The sequence below is a fragment of the Piliocolobus tephrosceles genome, chromosome 9, assembly GCF_002776525.5.
Source record: "Piliocolobus tephrosceles isolate RC106 chromosome 9, ASM277652v3, whole genome shotgun sequence".
In the NCBI taxonomy this organism is placed as follows: Eukaryota; Metazoa; Chordata; class Mammalia; order Primates; family Cercopithecidae; genus Piliocolobus; species Piliocolobus tephrosceles.
Window position 1 is genome coordinate 16,682,984 of NC_045442.1, and position 27,937 is coordinate 16,710,920.

Below are 27,937 nucleotides of genomic sequence, written 5' to 3' on the forward strand. Positions count from 1 at the left end.
CGGGGTTTCACCGTGGTCTCGATCTCATGACCTTGTGATCCGCCCGCTTCGGCCTCCCAAAGTGCTGGGATTACAGGCGTGAGGCACCGCGCCCGGCCTATTGAATATTTTCAAATGCCTTTTTTCTAAATCTATTGGGATGATAATATAGGTTTTTATTTTTAGTATGTTAATATGGTGGATGCCAATTGATGTGTAGCTTCTTATTCTGGAATAATTTTAGATTTACAGAAACGCTGCAAAAATAATACAGAGTATACCTAGAATTCTTGTATACTCTTCACCCAGCCCACTGGGTACAAAACCACAACACATCTGTCAAAACTAAGAAATTAACATTGGTATAATACTCTTGTCCAAACCAGAGACTTGATTTGGGTTTTACTCATTTTTCCACTAATGCCCTTTTTCTGTTCCAGGATCCAGTCCAGAATACTACATCAATTGCAGTCATCATGTCTGCTTAGTCCCTTCTGGTCTGTGACAATTTTTTAGTCTTCCCATGTTTTCTATGGTTTCAGCAGTTTCGAAGGTTATGGGGCAGATATTTTGTAAAATGTCCCTCAAGTTGTGTGTGTTTGTCTCTCTTTATTATTATTATTATTATTATTATTAGACTGGGTTATGGGTTTTAGGAAAAATGCCACCCCAGAAGAGAAGTGTATTTCTCATTGCATCATATCAATATAGGTTAATAAATGTGACTTATCACTATTGATGTTAACCTTGATCACTTAGTTAAAGTGCTGTCTGCTGGGATTCGCCACTGTGCGGTTGCTATTTTTCCTTCTTCCATCTCTTATTTTTGGAAGCAAGTGACTGAATCCAGCCTATACTCAAGGAAAGGGGAGTTATACTCCACCCCCGGAGCGGAAATATTTACATACACTAGTTGGAATTCGAAAATAACGTTTTTTTCTTCTTCCTCATTAATTTTTTACTTAATCATTTATTTATATCAGTATGAACTCAACACTTTTTTTCCTCCTTCCTCATTAATTTTTTACTTAATCATTTATTTATATCAGTATGAACTCATGGATATTTATCTAATCTTTTGGTTAGATTGTAATACTACTGTTATTTGTTTTGTTGCTCAAATTTTTCCAACTGCAGCTGTTGAGAGCTCTTTCAGGTTGGTTCCTGAGTCCTTTTGACATGCCCTCCATCTTTTCTTCTTTTCTTTTTCTGGCACTACAAGATGCTCTAGGTTCATCTTGTAGACCTCCTGCCACAGCCTTAGAATCAGCCATTTCTCAAAAGAGCGCTGATTCTTTCTCTTAGAGAATGGTATTTAGAAACCAAGATCTGGGTTTTGCCTATGCTCATTGCTTATGGTTTATCACTGTTTCTAGGCCTTCTCAGTGGACAAAACTAGGATATAATTATGGATATGTACATTAACCCATGCATAGACATACACCTTTATGTATGTACCCATTTGTATATATTAATATCAACATGAGTTCATACTGACATCTCTCTAGCACCATAGCATTCATTCTAGTCTTCCTTTCTTACTTATGTTAATTCTGATACAATGTTTGTTTTACTCCAATGCAACTGATATATTAAGGAATAATTTGGCCAGGTGTGATGGCTCACGCCTGTAATCCCAACACTTTGGGAGGCTGAGGCAGGCAGATCACCTAATGTCAGGAGTTCAAGATCAGGCTGGCCAACATAGTAAAACCATGCCTTTACTAAAAATACAAAAAGTAGCCGGGCGTGGTGACACACACCCGTAGTTCCAGCTACTCAGGAGGCTGAGTCAGGAAAATCGCTTGAACCCAGGAGGCAGAGGTTGCAGACAGCCGAGATTGCATCACTGCACTCCAGCCTGGGTGACAGAGCGAGACTCAGTCTCAAACAATCAAACAAACAAACAAAAGGAATAATCTGAGCATGGTACATATTTCACATTTCTTTTGTATGATTTCATCCTTGAGGAACACTAGATGAACAGAGAAAATTGCATCCATCTGAATCAAGCCAAATTGGGATACATAAAACGCACTCTCCCCCACACACATACGCCTCAAACATTTACAACTACCTTAATTCATCATACGTATTATCTAATAAGGTTATGTTTTGCTATTCTTTTACATTTGTGAACCTGTATAAGAATGCCATTCTTTTACATTTTTGAACCTGTATGAGAGTGCTATTTTTTTACATTTGTGAATCTGCATAAGAATGCTATTCTTTCACATTTGTGAAGCAGTGAGAGATATGTATACCCCAAACACATCTAAATGCCGTGGTTCAAAAACACCAAGCAGTGAATGCAAAAAGAAAGCTTTAGGTATTGAGGAGAAACTTGAAATAATGAAGTGTTTATCAAAAAACAAAATAGCATAACATCTTTCAAGCATAAAGGAATCCACATTGAGGATCTTCAAAAACAATATTGTAAAATATTGTGAAAACAAAAGAAACATCTATGATGGCTTAACTTCAAATACGATGAAGTCAATAAGAACATAGCCTGAAGAATTAGAAGAAATAGAAAGATTGTTGAGCATTTGAATTGAAGACCAAACAGAAAAAAATTAAGAACATTTTTTTCCTACAATCAGAAAGAAAGCACTAGATATGAAAACTTTCAACAGAAATTGCCACATCTTGCAGAAGTGGTTCCATTTAGTGCAGAGAGTGGCTGGATTTGTGGTTTCAAACATTACTACAGGCCGGGCGCAGTGGCTCACGCCTGTAATCCCAGCACTTTGGGAGGCTGAGGCAGGTGAATTATCTGAGGTTGGGAGTTCGAGACCAGCCTGACCAACGTGGAGAAATCCCGTGTCTACTAAAAGTACAAAATTAGCCAGGCATGATGGCACATGCCTGTAATTCCATGTACTCGGGAGGCTGAAGCAGGAGCATAGCTTGAACCTGAGAGGCAGAGGTTGTGGGGAGCTGAGATCGCGCCATTGCACTCCAGCCTGGGCAACAAGAGCAAAACTCCGTCTAAAACAAACAAACAAACAAACAAACAAAAACCCAAACAAACAAAATTACTACAATTTCCAAAGCCTTCCTCTGTCAGCAGAGCCAGAGGCCAGCTGGGAAAGGCAAGTACAGCTGAGAAAGTAGCAAAGAAATCCAACAGTGACACAGAAGTTAATTAAGAAGAAGGCCATTTATTGGATTGAAATTCTAACTTAGATGAAACAGGTATCTGTCATAAATGCCTTCCTTGAAGGACCTGCAAATCAGGGGGGAAAAAAATGCTTCGGGATTTAAGACTATGAAAGTACTATGATGTTTGAGTCCAACCACAAAACCGAGGATAACGAGCCACACCCATCCACTTGTGCTGTTACAACTTTCCCATTGGATTTCAAATAACCCTTCTTCCATCACTTTACAGTAACTCAAAAGTCGTAGCCTTTATGATGCCTATGTTCACAAACTTTAGGCGTTTTAAAGCTAAAATACCACATTGATTGTAGCATTATGCATTTCTTAATCATTTCTTGTATAAAACTATGGTACTATTTTAAAATTAGGTTCCTATTTTTGTTCTAATCTCTCACTGAAGAAGTTTTTAAGTGTTGTGCTACTAGCTTCTTTTTCCCCATGAGACCTATAGTTTTTATTGTACAATTTTGCACAGCATGATAATTTTTAAGAACACATAAGTTGGTTGTAGCAGAACTGACAGTAGCTTCTTTCTCTTATGGTGAGAAACCTGCCTCCCATTATCTAGTTGATTTACTTATTTATTCAACCCTACCCTACATGTAGAGTAGTTTGAGAATTGCTAACCCATACACTAGAGAGAGGTAGATTTGGAGGCTAGAAGGGTGCTGATGTATGGTTCCTTTTGTCTTTAGCCTTATAGTATCCAGTCAAAATACTGTTATCCAAAGTTTCTTAGATCAGATCCTTTCCCCCATCCCTTCCCCTTTAGTAAGGTAATGTCATGTATTAGTAATATGGTTCGATTTATTTGTCATTTTCTGAATTCTGTCCTGACATTTCCCTATCTTGGCTGACTTGTTATTAAATTTGCATGCAGCAAGGTTGGGATGTGTACCTCTTTGGATTTTGACAAGTGCATAGAGTCATCTATCCAACACCCCAGCACCATACAAATAAATAATTCTGTCACCCTAATAATTCCCCTGTATGGCTCCTTTATAGTCAACCCTTCCATTCTTCCTTAACCCCTGGTAACCATGATCCATTTCTTATTCTTATAGTTTTGCCTTTTCATGATGTCATATAAATTGAACCATATTGTATATAGCCTTTTGGGTCTGGATTATTAAATTTAACAGAATGCATTTAAGATCTGTATACACTGTATCCACTCAGTAGCTCATTCTTTTTTAATTGATGTATATATTCCATTTTATGGAAGAGATATATATATATATATATATACACACACACACACACATATTTGGAGGATATATATGTTTGTTCATTCACCTGTTGAGAGACATCTTGGCTTTTTCCAGTTATTGGTGATTATGAATAAAGCTGTTATAAACATTTGTATATAGGTTTTTCTGTGAACATAAGTTTTCCACTCATTTGGGCAAGCCTCAGGAGTGGAACCACCGAGTTGTATGGCAAATGTATTTCTAATTTTATAAGGAACTGCTAAGTTGTCTTTCAAAGCGGCTGTACCATTTAAAATAGCTACCAGCAATTAAAGAGAGTTACTGTTGCTCTGAATCTTTCTAAGCATTTGGGATTGTTCCTTTTTTATTTTAGCCATCCTAATAGAGATATAGTATTATATATATCATTGTTGTTTAATTTGCATTTCACTAGTGACAAATAATGTTGAGCATCCTTTCATATGCTTATTTACCATTTAAAAATATATATTTTTGGGCTGGGCATGGTGGCTCATTCCTGTAATCCCAGCACTTTGGGAGGCCGAGGTGGGCAGATCACCTGAGGTCAAGAGTTTGAGATCAGTCTGGCCAACATAGTGAAACCTTGTCTCTACTAAAAATACAAAAATTAGCTGGGCATGGTGGCGGGCGCCTGTAGTCCCGGATACTGGGGAGGCTGAGGCAGGAGAATCACTTGAACCAGGGAGGCAGAGGTTGCAGTCAGCTGAGATGGTACCACTGCACTCCAGCCTGGGACACAGAGCAAGACAGTCTCAAAAAAAAAAAAAAAAAAAAACTCTTTTGGTTAAGTATCCGTTTATATATTTTGCCAATTAATCTTTTTTACTGTTGACTTATTTTAATATTTATTTTTTAAAAATTTTATATAATTTTTAGAGATGGGGTCTTGTTCTGTTGCCCAAGGTGGAATGCAGTGACTCACTGCAGCCTTAAACTCCTAGGCTCAAAATCCTCCAGCCTCAGCCTTGTGAAGAGCTGGAATTACAGGCACAAGCCACTACACTGGCTCTTATTGTTGGAGTTTTAAGAGTTCTTTAAATATTTAGGATACAAAATATTAATATGTGATTTATTTAATGTGTGATACAAAATATTAATGATTTATTTAACATGAATTAATATGTGATTTGTAAATCTTTTTCCTCATCTATGGCAGGTATTGTTAATCTGTTTAATTTCTTTTATCTTTCATAAAATCTAATTTATTAATTCTTTTATTGATTATGCTTTTGGCATCATATTTAAAAACTAATTGCCAGACTTGACCGGTTTTTTTCTCTTGTGTCTCGTTTTTAAAGTTCTACTGTTTTAGGTTTTACATTTTGGTCTATTACCCATTTTGAGTTAATTTTTCTATGAGGCATGTGTTGAGGCTCTTCTTTTTTTTAAAAAAAATATGGATGTCCAGTTGATCTAGCACCAAGTTTTGAAAATATTTTTTTTCCCCATTGAATTGCTTTTGTTACTTTGCAGAAAAAAAGATTGACTATATTTGTGTGGATCAACTTTTGGGATGGTTAATGCATCTTCCTTTTGCCAATACTTAATTGTCTTAATTATTGTAGCTTTATAGTTAGTCTTGGAAATCAGGTAGTGTGAGTCCTCCAACTTTGTTCTTATTCAGAATTGTTTTGGCTATTCTAGTTTTTGCTTGTTTGTTTTTTGCCTTTCCATAATACATTTTAGGAGCAGCTTGGATTTGGATTGGGATTATATTGGATCTATAGTTTAAATTTGGGAGAATTGACATTTTAGCAATATTGAGTTTTCTAATTTATGAATATAATATAGCTCTCCGTTTATTTAATCTTTGATTTTTTTCATCAGCATTTTATACTTTTTGGTATCCAGATCTTTCACATATTTTTCTAGATTTATACCTAAGTGCTTCAGTATTTTTAGTGCTTTTGTAAGTGGTATTAATTTTTAATGTCAAATTCTAATTGTTCATTGGTGGTATATGGAATGAATACAGTTGACCTTTGCATTTGTCTAACGACTAATGATGTTGAGCATCTTTTAAAGGGCTTATTGACCTTGTATCCTGTAACCTCACTAAACTCAAGTATTAGTTGTAGAAGCATTTAAAGAAATTCTTTGGTATTTTCCACATAGGAAATTATGCCATCTATGAATAGAGATGGTACTGGCATAAGGACAGACATATTGACTAATAGAATAAAACAGAGAGCCCCAAAATAAATCCTCACATATATCACCAGTTGATTTTCAACAACGGTACCAAGACCATTCAATGGGGAAAGGACAGCCGTTCAACAAGCGGTGTTGGGAAAATTGGATATCCACATGCAAAAGAATGAAGTTGGACTCTTACCTGTTATAAGGTAGAAAAGGCCTAACAAAAATTAACTAAAAACGGACCAAAGACCTAAACTTAAGAGCTGTGTTCAGCCGAAACTACTGAATTCATCTATTAGCTCTAGTAGCTTTTTTTGTAGATTCTTTGGGATTTTCTATATATAGTTGTATGTCATATGTGAATAGAAATAGCTTTACTTCCTCCTTTCCAACTTGGATGCCTTTTCTTTCTTTTTCTTGTCTAATTGAACTTGCAGCACATGTTGAATAGCAGTGATGAAAGCAGGTATTCTTGTCTTGTTCCTAATTTCAGGGGGAAAGTTTTCAGTCTTTCACCATTGACCATGATTATAGCTGTGGCTTCTTTACAGATGCCTTTTGTCATGGTGAGGACGTTCCATCCATCCTGGTTTGCTAAGAGTTTTTATGGAGAAACGATGTTGACTTTTGTCAAATGCCTTTTCTGTATCAATTGAGATGATCACGTGGTTTTTCTTCCTATTAATGTGACATATTACACTGATCGATTTTCTTATGTTGAACCACTTTTGCATTCCTGGAGTAAGTATTACCTGGTTGTGGTGTATAATCCTTTTAATGTGTTGTTGGATTTGGTTTCTTAGTATTTTGCTGAGGATTTTTGCAACCATATTCATAGGAGAAACTGGTGTGTACATTTCTTTTCCTGTGATAATCTTATCTGGCTTTGGAATCACAGAAATACTGGCCTCATATAATGAGTTAGGAGGTGTTCTCTCCTTTTTTATGTTTTAGAAAGTTTGAGAAACACTGGTGTTAATTCTTTGAATGTTGGATAGAATTCACCAGGGAAGACATCTGGTCCTGAACTTATTTTCACTGAAGGGTATCTTTCTTTACTTTTTCTTTTTTAAAATATTTTCTGATTTACTCTTTACTTACATAATAGTTCTGCTGAAATTTTCTCTTTTTCAGTTAGTTTAGGTGACTTGTGGGTTTCTGGGAATTTGTCCATTTCTTCTAGGTTATTTAATTTGTTGACATATAATTGTTCTTATTATTCTCTTGGAATCCTTTTTATTTCTGAATCATTGGTATTAATGTCTCCATTTTAATATCTGATTTTCATATTTCTTTTTTTCTTTGTTAATTTGGGGAAAGGGTTGTCAATTTTGCTGATATTTTCAAAGAAATAACTTTTTATTAATTCTATTATTTTTCTATTGTCTTTTATTTATCTCCACTCTGTTCTTCATTATTTTATTCCCTCTACTAATTTTGGGTTTCTTTTGCTTATCTTTCTATTTTCTCAAGATGGACAGTTACCTTGTTGATTCTGTATCTTTCTTCTTTTATAATTTAGTAATTAGAACTATAAAGTTCTCTCTGAGCACTGTCTTCACAGTATCCCATAAATTTTGATATGTTGTATTTTTGGTATTATTTCTAAATTTTCTGTTTTTTCTTGTGATTTCTTCTTTGAACCTTTGGTTGCTGAAAAGTGTGGTGTTTAATATCTACATATTTTTGAATTTTCTAGATTTCCTTCCATTGCTGATTTCTAATACCATCCCATTGTCATGGAAGAAGATACTTTGTATGAGTTGTATCATTTCAATCTTTTTGAATTTATTGAGAAGAAATGTGTGGCCTAATATAACATCTGTCAATTTGAGAAACATGTAAATTGTGCTTTTGTCAGGTGGAGTGTTCTATATATGTCTGTTATGTCTACTTGATTTATAGTTGTTTAAGCCCTCTCTATCCTTATCGACCCTTTCTATACATTTTATATCCATTATTGAAAGTGAGATATTGTAGTCTCCAACTATTTTTGTAGGACTATCTATATCTCCCTTTAATGCTATTAACGTTTGCTTCATATATTTTGGGAATCTGTTTGAGAAATATATATATATATATATATATATTTTTTTTTTTTTTTAGGTAGAGATGGGGTTTCACCATGTTGGCCAGGCTGGTCTCAAACTCCTGACCTCAAGAGATCCACCCACTTCCACCTCCCAAAGTGCTGCGATTACAGGCGTGGGCCACCACACCCAGCCTGTATATATGTTTAGAATAATTACATACTCGGCCGGGCGCGGTGGCTCAAGCCTGTAATCCCAGCACTTTGGGAGGCTGAGACGGGTGGATCACGAGGTCAGGAGATCGAGACCATCCTAGCTAACACGGTGAAACCCCTTCTCTACTAAAAAATACAAAAAACTAGCTGGGCAAGGTGGCGGGGGTCTGTAGTCCCAGCTACTCAGGAGGCTGAGGCAGGAGAATGGCATAAACCTGGGAGGCGGAGCTTGCAGTGAGCTGAGATCCGGCCACTGCACTCCAGCCTGGGCAACAGAGTGAGACTCTGTCTCAAAAAAAAAAATAATAATAATAATAATAATAATAATAATTATATACTCTTACCAAATCAACCCTTTTGTTAATATATAGTGACTTTTGTTTGTTGTTAACAGTTTTTGACTTAAAGTCTGTTTTGTCTATTAATATAACTACCACAACTCTCTTTTGGTTACTAATGAAATTTTTTCCCACCATTTTGCTTTAAATCTATTGTTGTCTTTGGATCTAAAATAAATCTTTTGTAGACAGCATATAGTTAGATCATATTTTTTTTGCATCCTGCCAGTATTTGCCTTTTGATTGGAGAGTTTAAACCATCTTCATTTAAAGTTATAGTTAATAAGAAATGACATATTTCTGCCATTTTGCCATTCATTATCTGTAGCTCTTGCTCCTCGTTGGCTTCATTATTGCCTTATTTTGTACTTAGTTTTTTAAAAAGTGTGTATGTTTTTGGTAGTTAATCATTTTGACTTCCTTCTCCTTTCCTTTTGTGCATATTTGGTTGATATTTTCTTTCTTTCTTTTCTTTCTTTTCTTTCCTTTCCTTCCTTCCTTTCTTTCTTTTTTCCTTTCTTTTCCTTTTCCTTTTCCTTTCCTTTCCTTTCCTTTCCTTTCCTTTCCTTTTTTGAGACCGAGTGTTGCTCTTGTTGCTCAGGCTGGAGTGCAATGACACAATCTCGGCTCATTGCAACCTCCTGCTCCTGGGTTCAAGCGATTCTCCTGCCTCAGCCTCCCCAGTAGCTGGGATTACAGGCATGTGCCACCACACCTGGTTAATTTTTTTGAGACGGAGTCTTGCTCTGTCGCCCAGGCTGGAGTGCAGTGGCCAAATCTCAGCTCACTGCAAGCTCCGCCTCCCAGGTTTACGCCATTCTCCTGCCTCAGCCTCCCGAGTAGCTGGGACTACAGGCGCCCGCCACCACGTCCGGCTAGTTTTTTTGTATTTTTTTAGTAGAGACGGGGTTTCACCGTGTTAGCCAGGATGGTCTTGATCTCCTGACCTCGTGATCCTCCCGTCTCGGCCTCCCAAAGTGCTGGGATTACAGGCATGAGCCACTGCGCCCGGGCAACCACTGTACTTTCACACTCCAATCCCCACACCTTGGTCCTGTTCCCCTACTTTCTATCCCTAGAGACAGCCATTATCCTGAGTTTGGTACATGTTCTTTCAATTCATTTTTTAAGTCTCTCCTTTCTGTCTATGCATATGTAAACAGACACATTTTTATAAATATGTAAACACACACATTTTTAAGGGTTTTAAATGACATTATTTGGAGGTCAACAACTCCAACGTGATGCCTGCAACATAAATCACTATGTATATTATTATTACTTTTTGAGACGGAGTCTCGCTTTGTCACCCAGGCTGGAGTGCAGTGGCGCGATCTCGGTTCACTGCAACCTCCGCCTCCCGGGTTCAAGTGATTCTCCTGCCTCAGCCTCCAGAGTAGCTGGGACTACAGGCGCGTGCCACCCCGCCCGGCTAATTTTTTGTATTTTTAGTAGAGACAGGGTTTCACCGTGTTAGCCAGGATGGTCTCGATTTCCTGACCTCATGATCTGCCCTCCTCGGCTTCCCATAGCCATCACTATGTATATTATTAAACAGAACAAAAACTAATTTATCACCTCTATCCATCAATATTCATATCATATAAATAAACCATAGTGTAATGGGAGACCTAAATTCCAATAAGGACTCTAGTAGCCCTCCTAATAATTCATACCATGTCCTCAAGTGAATGCCATATTGTATTTCGGGATTTTTTTACATTATTTTTTTGAGATGGAGTCTCGCTCTGTCACCCAGGCTGCATTGCAGTGGCAGGATCTCAGCTCAGGAGCCTTTTCTAATTTTAAGGGGGATAAATGGGATCAATTGCAAGAGGCTGCAGATTTAGTATGGAACCAAAACAGTTTGATTATAGATTTAATAATTAACTTATTCTTAAACTCCAGAAATACTATCTAACTACTGTATAATTGGAGAAGACAAACCAGCCATTAAAAAAAATGGAACTTTGTGAACTAAGCCAAATATTTAATGGTGCACTTTGCTTATATTTGGTAGAGTGTGAGAGAATGAGTCAGGATGACTCATCAGGTTTAACAGGTTTCCTGACCGCTGGACAAAAGCTAAATGCCCATTATTTTCCACCCAAATTTCCCGGATTTTTTTTTTTTTTTTTTTCTGGAAGGGAATTATTTATTTCCCACAAAATACCTGGTGGCAGCATATATTCACATTTTCATGGAGTTGAGTCTGAATTGTCTCCTGTTTCGGGGACTTCTTTCAACTCTGAGGACTAAGATGTAATACTTGAGCAAAGACCCTTTGATTATCTCCTGGGGATCTTCATGGCAGCTATCTGCAACTATCTTGAATTATGCAAACCTAGGGAAAGGGCTGAATAATACAATCCTATATCAAAATTATTTTTAAACTTTAAACATTTTAATACACTGTATTAAAAAATACTACACTACCCTTTTAGATCATTCTACCCCTAAATCACCCGCGCTAAAGTACTATATTGCCATTTTAGAGAAAGAGAAAGCAGTGCTACCATTTTTTCAAAATTTGAGTTAGCATGTAGTGAGTATCAGAAAGACACTAGTTACAGGATTTACCTGTATCTCGACCTCACTCTACAACTATCATGGAGAACTGAACACAAGAAATGGAGCCGGGCACTTCCATGGAACATCAATTGAGGAATGAGCAGCACTGTGCTGTTGCTGTACCCAAACTAAAAGCTTACAGGTAGTGAGAAAAGCCAAGCTGTGCAGAAAGTCTAATTCAGTTTGGACTTATCTCACATGCTTAATGATCAGTGTAAAAGAACTGCATCCTTCAGCTTACAGTTAAGCAACCACAACCCCTTTCTCAGAGACCTGTAATTTTTTTTTTTTTTTTTTTTTTTTTTTTGTGAGACAGAGTCTTGCTCTGTCACCCAGGCTGGAGTGCAGTGGCGCGATCTCTGCTCACTGCAAGCTCCACCTCCGGGTTCATGCTATTCTCCTGCCTCAGCCTCCCGAGTAGCTGGGACTACAGGTGCCCGCCACCATGCCCGGCTATTTTTTTCGTATTTTTAGTAGAGACAGGGGTTTCACCGTGTTAGCCAGGATGGTCTCGATCTCCTGACCTCGTGATCCGCCCGCCTTGGCCTCCCAAAGTGCTGGGATTACAGGCATGAACCACCGCGCCCGGCGACAGACCTGTAATGTTAAAACAAACAAACAAAAAACTGCATTATAAATTCTGGACTTGGTGTTTTGTTAATCTTCCTCTCTCTATTAAATTCTTACAACTCTTCCTGGAGAGTAGGTATCACTATTCTTCCCATTCTTCAGATGAAGTTCAAAGATGCAGGAGACTGAACCCAAGGTTCGCTCGCAACTAGGGGTCGGGGAGAGGCACCTTTGAAACAATGCAGGCCTGCCACTTCTCTCATGGGCAGTCTAACCCAGACATGAGTTCAAATAGTTCAGAGGGCAGTGAAGTGGGACAAATGCTTGGCTTAACTGCCAGCCGCTGATGCCCAGGGGCTGCGTGACTTTTGGCATTCGGACTGCAGTGGCAGCCTCTCTAAAGGGAAGGTCATCCCGCCACCAACCAGATGATCTGAAGGGCCCTGCAGGCCCCACCATCCACGGGCGGCAGGGTCCACGTTCTGACCACCTGGCAAAACCTGGCAAACCTGACCATCTGACCACCTGCGATGGGCGAAACCTAGCCGGGACCCTCCTTCACTCACGGCATGGTCATTTAAGTAGCTGGGCGGCCTGATTCAGTCCTTGTCTGCTTTTCAAGGTGCAAAATGTACGACCCTGGGCCCGCCCCTGCGGGCAGCTAGGTTTTGCAACCGCGCCCCCAGAGTCCACTGCGGGAGAACTGGGGAAGAAGCCCAGGCGTTCACGGCTCATTGCGTCCCGCTCTGCATCTGTGGTTCGTGGGGAGCGACCCCCTGGCAGCGTCCAAAGTGGAGTTCCCACACACGTTGCGAACCCACGGCCAGTTTTCTCTGAACCCGCGTCCTTGAGTCCGGGGGTGGAGGCGGAGAAAAGGGTGCGGAGCGAGTCAGAGCGACCACACGCAGGGCCGCAGCCCTCCCACCAGCGCGTCCTGCAGCGCCGGCCGCCACAGGCTGGGATCGCGGCTGCCGCCCCGCCCTCGTCCCTCCACCCCTTGCCCGGGACTGCGGGGCCCGCCCCGCCCCACCTGCAGGTGAAGCAGCCGCAGCCGCCGAGTAGGTGCGTGGGGATGATCTCACTCACGCGCTCCGCGCCAGGAGGAGGAGGAGCGGGAGCAGATCCAACTTCCGGGTAGTGGAGCCGCAAGCCACCGGCATCTTGCTTTTCCTTCCCCCTCCCCCTGTGTGCCCCGCGCCGCTCATTCTTTCGCTTTTATTCCCGGCCCCACCCGCCAAAATGAACAGCTCGGACGAGGAGAAGCAGCTGCAGCTGATCACCAGTCTGAAGGAGCAAGGTAGGCAGCACGCGGGCGCCAGGTGTGGGCAGCCGCGGCCCGTGGGCGGGGACCGCTCCAGGGCGCTGGGGCCAGGGCAGGTGGAAGCCGGGCGGGAGACGTGGCGGCCGCCGTGGTCACCGCAGTAGCTCCGTCACCCGCGAAGAGGCGTCCTCCGTGGCCGGCGCGCCTGGGAAAGCCCTGGACCGAGGATAACGCGGAGTGTCGGGGCGAGTCAGGCCCCGCAGCCTGAGACGCGCTGCCCGCCGGTTGCGTTTCCTGGCGAAGCGGGGCTTGGGGGAGGGACGAGGATTCAGTGCGGACGAGGTTGCACAGTGCCACCTTCCTTGCGGGAGAAGCGGGTGGGGCAGGATATTTTGGCTGCTTTGGGCGGCTCAGCTAGCTTGGCCCCACCCTTACACATTTGTTGGCTCTGGGTGGCCTGTAGCGCTGTTTCACACCCTTCCCAGCTTTTCGTTTGGGTTCGGTCTGGTTCCTCTTTCCTTACCCAGCTGGGATTTTCAGGCAATAATTTTTTTTTAATCACTTCTCAATTTTAGCAATTTATTAGTAAGCAAGGTCAGCATCCTGCCAGTGTTGAGCTTCCAGAATTAACAGGGTTGGCGCTGGGCGCAGGAGAACCAGGCCATGTGCACACATTTCTGTACTGCTTGGTAACTGGGGATTATCTTTTAATAAAGAACTGCTTCAGTCAATTATTGTTTTCATCAGTTACCACACTTCTGAACCAAACCAGATCAACAAGCAAATGCTAACCTACCACCTTTAAACAGTTATTATTATTACCCTGACCAAAGGGTGGTCTGCGAATGTGGGTCAAGAAAGGGAGGAACCAGCCGGGCGCGGTGGCTCACGCCTGTAATCAATCTCAGCACTTTGGGAGGCCGAGGCGGGTGGATCACCTAAGGTCGGGAGTTGGAGACCAGCCTAACCAACATGGAGAAACCCGTCTCTACTAAAAATACAAAATTAACTGGGAGTGGTGGTGCATGCCTGTAATGCCAGCTACTTGGGAGGCTGAGGCAGGGAAATCGCCGGGAGTCGGAGGTTGCGGTGAGCCAAGATGGCGCCATTGCACTCTAGCCTGGGCAACAAGAGCAGAACTCCGTCTCCAAAAATAAAAATAAAAACAGAAAGGGAGGAACCAAACAGATTTAAAGGAAGTAAAAATGTGTAGGAACATGTACTTTTCTGAATGTCTTACTGACATGACCATGTAATGGAAGGTCCCTGCCCTGTGGCAAAACCTGGTGTTTAGTTCCAGTTCTTTGACTTCTCTGGGCCCAGCTCACCGGCTTGGGAACTTGGAGGAGTCTCTTCCCTTCCGTGGATCTTCTGATCAGTCAAGGGTGACCTGACTAAAGGCAAGGGCAAAACTGGAGGACTTCCTGAGGTCCTGTCCAGTACTCTTACCTGTTGTTCCGTAAAATCACAAACACCGTTGGGAAGTGCATCTGAATTCTTATGAAGCCGCACTCTGTCAAACAAATGTCAACATTACTGTTTACTGTATGACCTTGGGGAAAGTATTTAACCTCTGAAATGGACATAACACATTCTTCTGTGATATCCAGCATCTAGAAAGTGCTGGATAAATGTTAGTCTCTTTGGCCTTCCCAGCACCTTTACCTGGCATCCTAGATTAGCCTGAGGTCATAAAGTCACAAGCATCAGTAAATTTAGTGGGTGGACAGAATGCCTTTATCTGAAATTTCTCAAGTATTTTAGCGAGATACTGGATTCTACTGGTATTTTATATTTAATAATACCTTCCCCCAACCCATAACATTAAAACTTGATTCATATTCTAGATTCGTGGAGCTTTCAGAAATTTTAGGTAATATCTGTCAGTGGATATCAAATCTTCTTATGGATGGTCAGTTTTCAAATAATGATAAAAATGAAAAATTTCCCCTTTCATTTCTTACATAATTCAAGGGTAGATTAACAATGTAGATAATCTGCAAATTGTTTATATTTGATTTCGGAACACGTTCTCCATTCCTATGTTGGGTTTGAGACCCGAGAAAAAGGATTTCTAAATTTCTGGCTCTTTCTCCTATTGCATTGTATTGGAAAATAAACAAATCCCTGACATTGGTATTGTTAGAGGATATATTTCCTTGATTAAGTGCATATCAAAGGTAATAGAACAGTTAGATATTCAAAGTTGTATTTCTTAAAAGGTACACTTTTGGGGATAGTGAGTCTAGTTACAAAGGTGTTGGGATTTCTTCAGCTCACAGTGTGATTTTTATACATTTCAAAACCAGGTGGTTTACTTGTCATTGGATCACAGACTGGAAACAATTTACTTACTCCAAAAGTACTCAGTTACTGTTTGACCTATAGAACTAACTGGGCAACTAGGGATTTGGAAGGACAGACAACTGGGTCTTTGGGCATTTAACAGTACATACTATGATCAGTTTTGTAAGTTGATGGTTACATAGTTTATTTTTGAAAATAGTAATTTTTACTACCTGTTACTACGTTTTTACTCACAATGTTAATATTTTGAGTGATAATTCCACTACCCCTATTTAATGTGAGCAAAAAGAACCATTATTTATCAAGTATTTTATTTTCCCTTAATAATGCTGAGTAAACATATTCATTCCTTTAACAAATACTTATCAAGTACCACCATATGTGAGGTCCATGTGCTGGGCACTAGGAGTGTAAATAATGAACTAGACAGTCCTTGTCACCAAATTAATTGTCTAGAAGAGAAGACAGTTACTATTCAAGTTATGTGAATAAATGTACAATTGCTTTTTTTTTTCTTGGATAGATTCTTAGAAGAAATGGGATTGTTGGATTAGAGGGCATGGACATATACTTTTGCTAGACATTGCAAAAGTGCCCCCTAAAATGATTATACCACTTCAAATATCCTTCAGCAGCACCCATTTCCCCACATGTTGGTCAACTCTGGCTAATAGCAATCTTTATTAATTTGATAGCCTAACAAGTTTTTGAATTCTTGCCAATCTAATGGGCAGAATGTTACCTTTTAAGATTTGCATCGCTCTGGTTATTAGTGATGTTTGAAATATTTTTACATCATATGGGTCCTTCCTTAGTGAGTTTTTTTTAAACTGATACATGAGACTTGTACATATTTAGAGAAGACATGGGGTATTTTGTTACATGCTTAGAATGCATAATGATCAAGTCAGGGTATTTGGGGTATCAATTACCTCCAGTATTTATCATTTCTATAAGTTGGGAACATTTCAAGTCCTCTCTTCTAACTCTTTTGAAATATACAATACATTGTTGTTAACTGTAGTCACCCTACTTTGCTATCAAATGTTAAAACTTACTCCTTGTATCTAACTATGTTTGTACCCATTAAACAATCTCTCTTAATTTCCGCCTGTGTTAGTAAGTTTTAAGTCTAAAATTTGAACCAGTTCCCCAGGAGAGTGTTCAGAAAGGAGATTCATGTCTACTCTAAACCACAAAGCTGACAGCAGCCTTCCCTAACGTGAAGCCTTTAGTGGTGTGGTGAATAAGGTTGCTTTTGACAAAAGTTGTGAAATGTAATGACGGAGTCTGTCATAATATGAACAATCTCTAATTTATACTTACCATTCCCTAGGCTCTATGTCTTATAAATCACACCCACTTCTGAATTACTTCAAAACATTTTATGTTCCCTCCTAGTGAATGGTATAATTAGCTATATTATGTCTTTCTAGAAAGTTATATTATGTCCCTTTAAAAAAAATTAGCCAGTGTGTGATTGCTTATGTTCAAGCAGATGTTGAGGTAATGAGGTAATTCTCCTTTTGTCTTTTTTGGGGCTTTATTTTATTGGACTGATTGACATCTTTAATGCACGGAGAAATGGCAACTTTGGATACTATTTCCGAGGCATATTTCCTAGCTACTAAAGTGGATATTTCCCTTACAAAACATCATACAATTTGCTCCCCCTCCGGAATTCAGTGGGAAAATGATAGACTTAGTTCAGCATTTGTTTAAGGTGCATGATTTTCTGTGTAATTCATTCAGCCCACATGCATTGAATATTCATAGCCAGGCACTGTGCTAGGCATCGGAGAGATAGAGCTGAATAAGACCTTGCCCCTGCTGGTGAGGAGTTTCTGGTCTAGAGATGGTGCTAGGCATGTAAATTGCAAGAAGAGTGTCTGATTGGCCTAGTTTGGCCAATCTCATGTATTCAAATACTTTGACCATAGGAGGGCAGGATACTTTAATTGGCAGCCCCTGCAAAGATTGGAGGAGGAGGAGTCCAAAACAGAATAGGGTGCCACTACCAGGAGGGTGCTGACTGGGCAGACACAGGCAACACATGTCCGCTAAACTAGTAAGTATAGTAATGCCATGCCATTTCCAACTTGATGAAATTTTGAAGAGAGATGGCTATTTAATAATAAGGACATACTCACATAACAGGAAAACAACCACCACCACCCCAGTAATGGGCAATTCTTGGGCTAACAGTATTTAAAATGGATTTCCTATGGTGAGGTAATTGGTTTTAAAGCAATTTTAAACCTCCTTTCACTTTTAGAGTTAGTATTGTTTTCCCCAAGATTATTAAGATGATACTTAAGGTTCACATGGAAATCTAGTCAAGCTTATTCTTACAGCAAGTTAGTAATTAAAAGATGCATTTGGTATTCCCTTGGCTTCTAGGCCAGGAAATAACTGGAGCATTATTTTGACAAAACAGTCTGAAACTATTGCCTACCACAATAACCATGTCAGTCTGGGAAAACGGAAGCATTGACAATCTTGGGTGCATATGAGATCAGCCAGTAGAAAACTGTTTGAAATGAAATGTTGCCTTGTTTTCAAGTGCAAACTTGGTTTTACATCAGTATTTTTCAAAGTGTCGTACAAGGGCCAGCTGCATCTGAATCACCAGGTACTTATCAACAATGCATTTTCCTCCTAAAGTTAGGGAGTAGTTGCTGAAGAACAGCAGTTTGGCAACCACCCATGAGATGGACATGCAGCATGGGCTAAGGAACTGTGTCTTCTAGTCAGAATTTCACTATTACCTTAATTTTATTTATGTATTTATGTATTTATGCATTTATTTATTTATTTATTTGAGACAGAGTCTCACTTTGTCACCCAGGCTGGAGTGCAATGGCGTGGTCTTGGCTCACTGCAACCTCTGCCTCCCAGGTTCAAGCAATTCTACCACCTCAACTTCCCAAGTAGCTGGGACTACAGGCATGTGCCACCACACCCGGCTAGTTTTTGTATTTTTAGTAGAGACGGGGTTTCACTATGTTGGTCAGGCTGGTCTCGAACTCCTGACCTCGTGATCCACCCGCCTCAGCCTCCCAAAGTGCTGGGATTACAGGCGTGAGCCACTGCGCCCAGCTGTGAACCTTTTTTAAAATAAAGGCAAAAATAAACACATACTCATAGAAAACAAGTGTGTAAAGTGAAAAGTACAATTACCTATTCTCTCTGACCCATTGTTTCTCAATCTTTATTTCATTATCACTCTCCTAAGGAAACTTTTTAGGCATTTTATGCACTGTGACTCTTTGAAGGACCATAAGCCGTTGTAATATCCAAGATCTTTTCTCTTATCTCCTTGAGGATGAAATCACTACATTGACAATGCATGCTATGACCCCATTCCCATTTCTCAAAGTTAACTACTGTTAGCCTTTTATTTTCTTTCCTTCCAGAAATTGTGTTTGTATGTGCATATATATTTATCATGTAATATGTAATTTTTTATATTAGTACATGTAGCGTTAAATCATTAAAAATTGATTGAATAATGTTCCAATGTACAGACGTACCACAGTGCACTTAATGTCTGCTGGACAGACATTTCTATCTTTCTTTCTTTGTTTTTGCTATTACAAATAATGCTTCTGGGCTGGTTGTGTTGGCTCACGCCTATAATCCCAGCACTTTGGGAGGCCGAGGTAGGAGGATACCTTGAGCCCAGGAATTTGAGACCAGCCTGGGCAACATAGTGAGATCCCGTCTCTCTAAAAAGAAAATGCTTTTAGTAATGGATTCATGTTGGAGACATCAGTATGAAGTCATGTTTAGCTTAATACAGGTATGGATGGTTACACCTAGAAATATACGTATATATTATATATTATAAAATATAATATATATATTTTGGTTAGTATATACATATATTTTCTTGCTCTGTCAGCTGAGAGAGCCTAGATGCACCAGCATCAATGAGCACATGTAGAGCCCAGAACTTGGCTTCTAATGCCATTCTCGAATAAAAGGAACAGGGCTCCTAGGAGAAATGGCCAATTTTAGGAAAGGGGCAGAAGTATACAAGATGAGCCTAGAGCATCTTGTAGTGCTGGAAACTAAGGAAGTCCACCAACTGATAAGCTGACATTGATGGAGATACAGTAGTCCCCACTTCTCCACGGAGGAAGCTATGTTACAACACCTGCAGTAGCTGCCTGAAATCATAGATAATAACAAACCCTATATATACAAAGTTTTTTCCTATGCATACATACCTGTGATAAAGTTTAATTTATAAATTAGGCCCAACAAGAGATTAACAATAATAACTCATAATAAGATACAGCAGTTATAACAATATACCATAATAAGAGTTATGTGAATGTGGTCTCTCTCTCTCTCAAAATACCTCATTTTACTGTAATCATCTGTTTTCATACCATGTTGGCCATGGGTAACTGAAACTCTGGAGAGTGAAACGGTAGGTAAGAGGGAAGCTACTGTCTGTCAGAGACACAAGAGCCAATGGAAAGAACTTCCAATGTCCAAAGACGGAATTCTGAACAACAGAATATTGGATTATAATTCAAAGTATGAAGTAATATTCGTGAGTTGATACTGATATAAATAAACGATTAAAGACAAAGCTCCCATGCAGAGCAATTCCAAATAATTTATGTAGATGTTCCCCCTCAAAGTGGTGTATCATAACTCCCTGATTCTTTTTTTTTTTTTTTTTTTTGAGAGGGAGTCTCGCTCTGTCGCCCAGGCTGGAGTGCAGTGGCGCGATCTCGGCTCACTGCAAGCTCCGCCTCCCGGGTTTGTGCCATTCTCCTGACTCAGCCTCCTGAGTAGCTGGGACTACAGGCCCCCGCCACCATGCTCAGCTAACTTTTTGTATTTTTAGTAGAGATGGGGTTTCACTGTGTTAGCCAGGATGGTCTCGATCTCCTGATCTCGTGATCCGCCTGCCTCGGCCTCCCAAAGTGCTGGGATTATAGGTGTGAGCCACCGCACCCAGCCTAACTCCCTGATTCTTAAGTGTGGGCAGCACATAGTGAATTCCTTCCAAAGACTACAATATGGAAAAGGGGGAACAAGTAACTTTACAGTGGAGAAACCTGACAAACACTACGTCAGCTAGATGATCAAGGCCATCATGAACAATGCTAAGTCATGTTGATAGCATGATAGTGTGATGTGATGAATTGGCATTTTACCTCTGTGGTCCTCCCCTAAAAACCCATAAACCCACTCGACTCATGAGGAAACTATCAGCAAATCCCTATTGAGAGACGATCTGCAAAATACCTGATCAGCACTTCTGCAAACTGTTAAGGTCATAAAAATGAGCAAAGTCTGAGAAACTGTCATAGTCAAGAGATGCCTTAAGGATTGAAGGGGAGAAAAAATTTTTCCCTCAATTCCTTGGAAGTTCATAATTGGGACAGATACCTGTAACAAAAGACATATGAACAAGCAAGTTTATTAAGGCATGCAGTGCATGTCGCAAGGGAGAAAAGCAGTGGCTCATCATACTGTCTTCAACAAAGAACAATACATTTAGAAAAGTGTTAGGACAAAGGGCAACAGTTCCGGCTTCCAAAGGCAGGAGAATGTGGGAAGGTGAGTTTGTGGGGAAACTCCTGGGGTAAAGTCTACTCGCAGATTTCTCTGCCACCATCTCTGAAGTGATATGGGTTGTAAAGGAGAATGTGTATCTTGTTTTTACGTGGGAAATGGGGAGAAGATAGACCTTTTGTCTTTGTAATTCTGTGACCTGCTCTTAGGCAGACAGAGGGAAGGCAGAGAGTTCTCCTGCATCCTAGTTATCTTTAGCTCAAAGATCTTTCATGTTTTGGGGAGACAGGCTGGTTTCCTTCGGTTCCTTCCTTTGAAACTTTACTTTCAGAAAGTCTCACATATTATGTGCTAGGCTGGTAGTTTTGGAGAGATATGGTTATGAGGTAAGTGATTGGCAAAGGGGAAGAAAACCAGAAGAAAAGAACAGATTTAAGTATATTTGTCTCATATCTTACTGAGTCAATCTCTTAGTTCTGAAACTAGGTTAGTTTAGGTAAACAGTCATGTTTTATTTCAAGAGGTGGTGTTATGGGTGATCTCTTTAATGTTAGGTTTCTATATGGTGTAAGCATACAAAAACTTAATAAGAGACATTTCTATGGAAAAAAAGAAAAAGCAAGGTTAATGTTTAGAGCAGTCTATAAATTAGTTTCTGAGTCTGGAGAGCAGCCATTTCAGAGGATTTATGTATCTTAGGCTCAGAGTGTCTTTAGCTGGAGTGGGGCAGGCAGTTGCAATCTGACAGATTTTCCTTGTTTGTAGATTAAATATCATAAAGGTTGTCTATACAAAAGCTGTTGTGGTAATTTCGCTGATGTTTGTGTCAAGTTCTCTAGCTTTAGCTTGCATAGCTTCAGAAAAAGCCCAATTTTAATTTCAGTGATTCCAGGTCAAAAGGATGGGAGAAAAATTGGAAATGTTAGTTTGGAGACTCACAGCCAGACACTAGAAAAAAACTGAAAGAATTCAGGATCCATTCCAGATTGCAGGTAAATAATAAAATCTCAAAAAACAATGAACAGGGCTAGAATCTAGTAATGGGTGAGATATAGTTTCTGAACTATTATTTTTCTGAGAACATTTTTCCTCTCTTACACTAATTTCTACCAAAGAGAATCAGTAAGATCAGTTTATTTGTAAAATAAGTTTTTGTCTGTTATACTTGGCCTGATTATTTGCACAAGTGCAGCAAGAATCATGATTGACTATGTAAGCCCTTTTAAAATCTGCTTTGCTGGAACTCTTCATAAGGAATCTCAGATTAGGCTTAAAAAAGTGCCTCCTTAGGCTAAGAAGCCAAGCTCAGGACTCAACATCAGATTGTGCCTATAGTACTCTTGGATAGATATCTCTCTCCCCTAGATTCCTGATGTTCCTGGGCCTGTCAGGAAGGTGACATTCTTCACCCACCTATAAGGCAACCGTTTGAACCATGTATTCAAGGTACGAGGCCAGTTTTTTTAAGGTGCCTTTGTTGGCTCCATTAAACTGAGGTTCCTCTAGGGACCTCAGTTCCCAAAAACTGTTTGGTCATATCAGAAAATATGACATTCCCATCAAACTTTGGCAATATAACCAGTGTTTTCAATTGTGTCCTATTAAAAGAAGAACGGATTCTTATTGAACTTATGCAAATGCCTGTATTATCCTAAAAATAAGAATACTCATGAATAGTTTCCACATTTTGGAGGGATCAGCTAAGGAAGAAAAGTAAATGTTTCCATTCTATTTGCAAAAGTATACTTTACCAAATAGTTGTAAGCTATAGATAGCGCAAAAGAAGAAAATGTTTTCCTAAATCTGGAAAATAAAAGAATCAGTAGTGTTTCTAACAAAAAAGTCATAAAAATCACAGCCCCTCATCATTTTAGTCCCATGTAATTAATTCTTAATTCTGCTCGATGTTAGCAATATTAGGAGTTCAGTGTCTCCTTTGGAGTTCTGGAATTCATACACAGTCCACTGGTATTTCCTTAAAGTTATCAGAGACCTGTACATGTCAGAGTTCTTTTTGTTCTTCTCATATACCTCCTTGAAGACCCAATGCTTTAGGATTATAATTGCTTGCAAAAAGATTTTAGAAAGAGCATCAGAATAAAGTAGTTATAATAAATGTGGACAACAAGACTTAAAAAGGCCATGGTTAAAGATCTGATGGGAGTTCATTATGATAATAATGCAGTTGACAAGGAAATGTGGTTGTTTGTGAGATACAGCAACTCTAGATAGCAATCCAGATAGCGTATTAGATTTCTGGGAATCTCATAGTTTTGAAACACATCAATAACATATTCATACAAGTAATAACTCAAAGGTTAGCATTACATGTTATTTGATCATGCAGAATAAACCTAATGGGTTTAATATGTTGCTTTCAGACAAATCCTAAAGTTAGTTTAAGGTAAAAAAGACATCATTTACAATTTAACTTTGGGAAGTTTGTAAATAATATTCAGAACAATCAAAATAGGATCACAGGTCACTGTGAAATAATAGTCATTCTGATTGTATAATAATATTCCTTTAATCAGAGTGATAAAGGCTTCGAAAGAAAATAGGAAGGTATATAGTTGTAGAAAAACCTTAACTCTTTAATTCAATTTTCTAAAGTAATCAAAGACCCAATAAAGACAATGTGAAGCACAGGGAATCATCTTGATGAAACACAGAATCTCCCCTTCCTCTTCCCCTTCCCTCTTTCCCCTTCTCTCTCTGTCTCTACAGTTCACTAAAAAGGTGAACAAAAATCTCCTATTTTCTCTTATCAATACTATAGGAAAATCTTGTTTTTAAAAAAGACCAAATTTTAGTTTTGTATCAGTGTACTTTAGATATCAAGGCTCTATTTTAAATCTCATAATAAATTAATTCAACTTTTATTAGTTTAACCACACAAGACTTTCTCTTGCTCTCTTTTATCTTCCCAACTTTCTGTATCCATTTAGTTTTCTGTATATCATTTCTTCATTCATTTTTCAACCTTTAAATAACATCTACTTAGACAAAATCACTCCTTTCCTCAACAAAAACAGATCCTCATATCTTGTTATAACTTTCTCACCAAAAAATACATCTTATTTTACTTGTAAACTTTGCATACAGAGTTGTTCCTCTTATTTCTAGTAGCCTTGATTACATATATTAGAGTTTTAATCCTTAGCAATTTTGAACCAGCATTCCATAGACTAATACCACTTTATAATATCTTAGAAATATGTGTTTCCTCAAAGTACAATTTTTAAAGCTTGCTAACAGACTCAGATATCTTTAGTTTCTTTGCAATGAGAAGCCAAAAGTAGATAAACTTAAATTTATATTTAGCAATTAATGTTTAAACATTTTATCTTACTTGAAAGTGATCTATGTACTCAATGAATATTCATCATTTAATTTAATTTCACAAAACTCTAAGGATGTGGTAACCAAAGAGATTGTGAAACCTTTGTAAGTAAACATATTATAAAATATATTATTTTAAAAGTACATGTATAAACTCTTACCCTGCTATATCTGATTTGTTTAATTCACTCATTTTAATAATTATGCTTGGAAAATTTTATGAGACAGTCAAAGCTAGGCATCATCTCAGGTTATTTTTCTCTTACCCATTTTATAGCATGTATAAGTTAGGTAGTTACTACCCAAGCAAGAACGCTAAACTTAATTATATGTGGTATTTGTTTCTTGTAACTTAGAAGACATAGTTGTTTTCACTAAACTAACACTGTTAAACTAGTCTTATTTGCCCAAGTCATGTGAACCTGAAAAGTATTTGGGTTAGTTTCTAGATCTTAGGAGTTTTAAGTAAATTTAATTTATGACTGCTCATTTATCTTTAAGCTAATGTGAAATTTCTTCAAAGCATTTAAAAATTTTTTTAATTTAATTTAATTTAATTTAATTTAATTTTATTTTATTTAATTTTATTTTTTTCAGACGGAGTCTTGCTCTGTCGCCCAGGCTGGAGTGCAGTGGCCCGTGATCTTGGCTCACCGCAAGCTCCGCCTCCTGGACTCCTGCCATTCTCCTGCCTCGATCTCCCGTGTAGCTGGGGCTACAGCGCCTGCCACCACGCCCGGCTAATTTTTGTATTTTTTTTTTAGTAGAGATGGGGTTTCACCATGTTAGCCAGGATAGTCTCCATCTCCTGACCTCATGATCCGCCCGCCTCGGCCTCCCAAAGTGCTGGGATTACTAACAGGTGTGAGGCACTGTGCCTGGCCGAAAGCATTTTATAACCATGTAAAAACAACCTACGACATATATGAAAACATGTATACAGGCCGGTGCACAGTGGCTCACCCCTGTAATCCCAGCACTTTGGGAGGCCAGGGCGGGCAGATCATGAGGTCAGGAGATGGAGACCATCCTGGCTAACATGGTGAAACCCCGTCTCTACTGAAAATACAAAAAATTAGCCGGGCGTGGTGGCGGGCGCCTGAAGTCCCAGCTACTTTGGGGCTGAGGCAGGACAATCGCTTCAACCGAGGAGGCAGAGGTTGCAGTGAGCCGAGCCGAGATCACACCACTGCACTCTATCCTGGGCAATAGTGGGAGACTCCGTCTCAAAAAAAAAAAAAAAGAAAGAAAGAAAAAGGAAAGAAAACATGTACATGTAAAAAATACAAAAAAGATATTACAGCTTTCATTTAAAAAATGTTCAGCCATAAGATCGTATAATAATAATATAAAACTCACTAATTTATAAATGACAGATCCAATAGAACAAAGAGGCCTCAAAAATGCATTGTAATCTGAATAACACTTTCAATTAAGCCAACTTCTGACCACAGAGATCTATAAAACAGAGTTTGGGGGGCTTATTTGCCCACTAGAGGCCTCGGGTAATTAGTATTTCAGCTTTTCCTTCTTTTTCGTAAGTGCAGAACGGTACTGATTTCAATGTCCTGATGTTGTACAGCATTTGCTAGCATCCTGAGATGAATAGGTGAGATTTGGTGTTAGTTAGAATAAATGGGCTTTGAATTGCTTTTAGAGGCACATCCTATATTTGTAAACAATTTGCAAGACATGGAGGGTTGTTTTTAATTCCTCAGAGAGTTTGAGTTGCAGTCTGCATATCAATGGACTGACTTGTTTATCTAATTGCATTGTCTTTAACTTGTGTTATCGGGGAGATTTCCAGCTGAGATAGAAATAAAAAGACTTCTGTTTCAACCTTAGTGCTATTTGCCTTTGGAATTTGCTTTTTTGTTTTCTTTTGTTTTTTGTTTTTTGAGACAGCATCTCTGCTCTGTCACCCAGGCTGGAGTGCAGTGGCATGATCATGACTCACTGCAGCCTCAACCTGTTGGGCTCCAACCATCCTCCCACCTCAGCCTCCCGAGTAGCTGGAACTACAGGTGTGTGCCACTATGCCTGGCTAGTACTGGTATTTTTTGTACAGACAGGGTTTCACCATGCTGCTCAGACTGGTCGTGAACTCCTGATTTCAAGCAGTCAGCCTGTCTTGGCCTCCCAAAGTGCTGGAATTACAGACGTCAGCCATAGTGCCCGGCCTGCAGTGTTTTAATAAATCTTTTTCTTCCCCCGAATGTATAGTTCCCTTTTAGCTTAGGAGAGAAAGAAACAGGCAAATTTCTATAGTTTGGAAGTTTGGATATTTGTCCCCCAAAATCTCATGTTGAAATTTGATTCCCTAATGTTGGAGGTAAGACCTTAATGGGAGGTGTTTGGGTCATGGGGCTGGATCCCTCATGAATGGCCTGGTGCTTTTGTCCTCCTAGTAATGCCTAGTTTTTAGTACCTTGTAGCAATGAGTAATGAAGCTAGAAGAGTTGTCTACTAGCCTCCCTGAGAGTTCCCCTGAGAGCTCCTTGTTTAAAAGTGCATAACACCTTTCCCTTCTCTCCTGCTTTCCTCTCTCACCATATGATCGTTCCACACGCCTCGTTCCTTTCACCTTCTGCCAGGGGTGGAAGCAGCCGGAAGCCATCAACAGAAACAGATGCTGATGCCATGTTCCTTGTACAGCCTGCAGAACCATGGGCCAAATAAACTTCTTTACAAATGACCCAGCTTCAGGTATTCATTTATAGCAACACAGATAGACTAAGAAACAAATGTAAACTAAAATTCTATACCAAAGTTATATATTACAAGTGACTCAAGACCAAAACTACAACCATGCATGAGACTAAAACCAAGAAGCCCTTTAAGGCTTTAACCAACGTCTTCAAAGAGGGAGTGTAGAAGATGCAGCCCTTCCAAGAGCCACACCACTCCCAAAAGACAGGTAGAAGGAAGAAAGGCCCAATAACCTGTGTGCCACGAAGAGATGGAAGACAAAAAGAGACAGTAGTCGCTAAGACAAACAGAAAAGCAGAAGCTGCCCATGGGGTGTGTTTGGGGGTTTGCTAACAATAAGCCTCTTTATGGCTTAAAACCATAGATGCAAGAATTACATTCCAAAGAGGGTAGGATGAAAAAGATGCAGTTCCCCTCAAGATCCAGTTTCATCCAACCACAGCCTAAGAAAGCAAAGACCCTCATTGTTAACAAGGCAGTGAATGTTAAGACAATTAAGAGAATGTTCCTTGAGAGCTGGAATGGCTGGACAAACATGTTT

At 39.4% G+C, this 27,937-nt stretch overlaps 1 protein-coding gene across 1 annotated transcript in view; it reads left to right on the top strand.

The window, feature by feature from the left end:
- Positions 1–12,936: 12,936 nt before the first annotated feature.
- Positions 12,937–27,937, top strand: part of SHTN1 (shootin 1) — a 121,765-nt gene continuing 106,764 nt past the window's right edge. Inside the window, exon 1 of the mRNA XM_023224300.1 lies at positions 12,937–13,536. Coding sequence (XP_023080068.1) covers positions 13,479–13,536 — 58 coding nt within the window. The 5' untranslated portion in view covers positions 12,937–13,478. The remainder of the gene's footprint in view (positions 13,537–27,937) is intronic.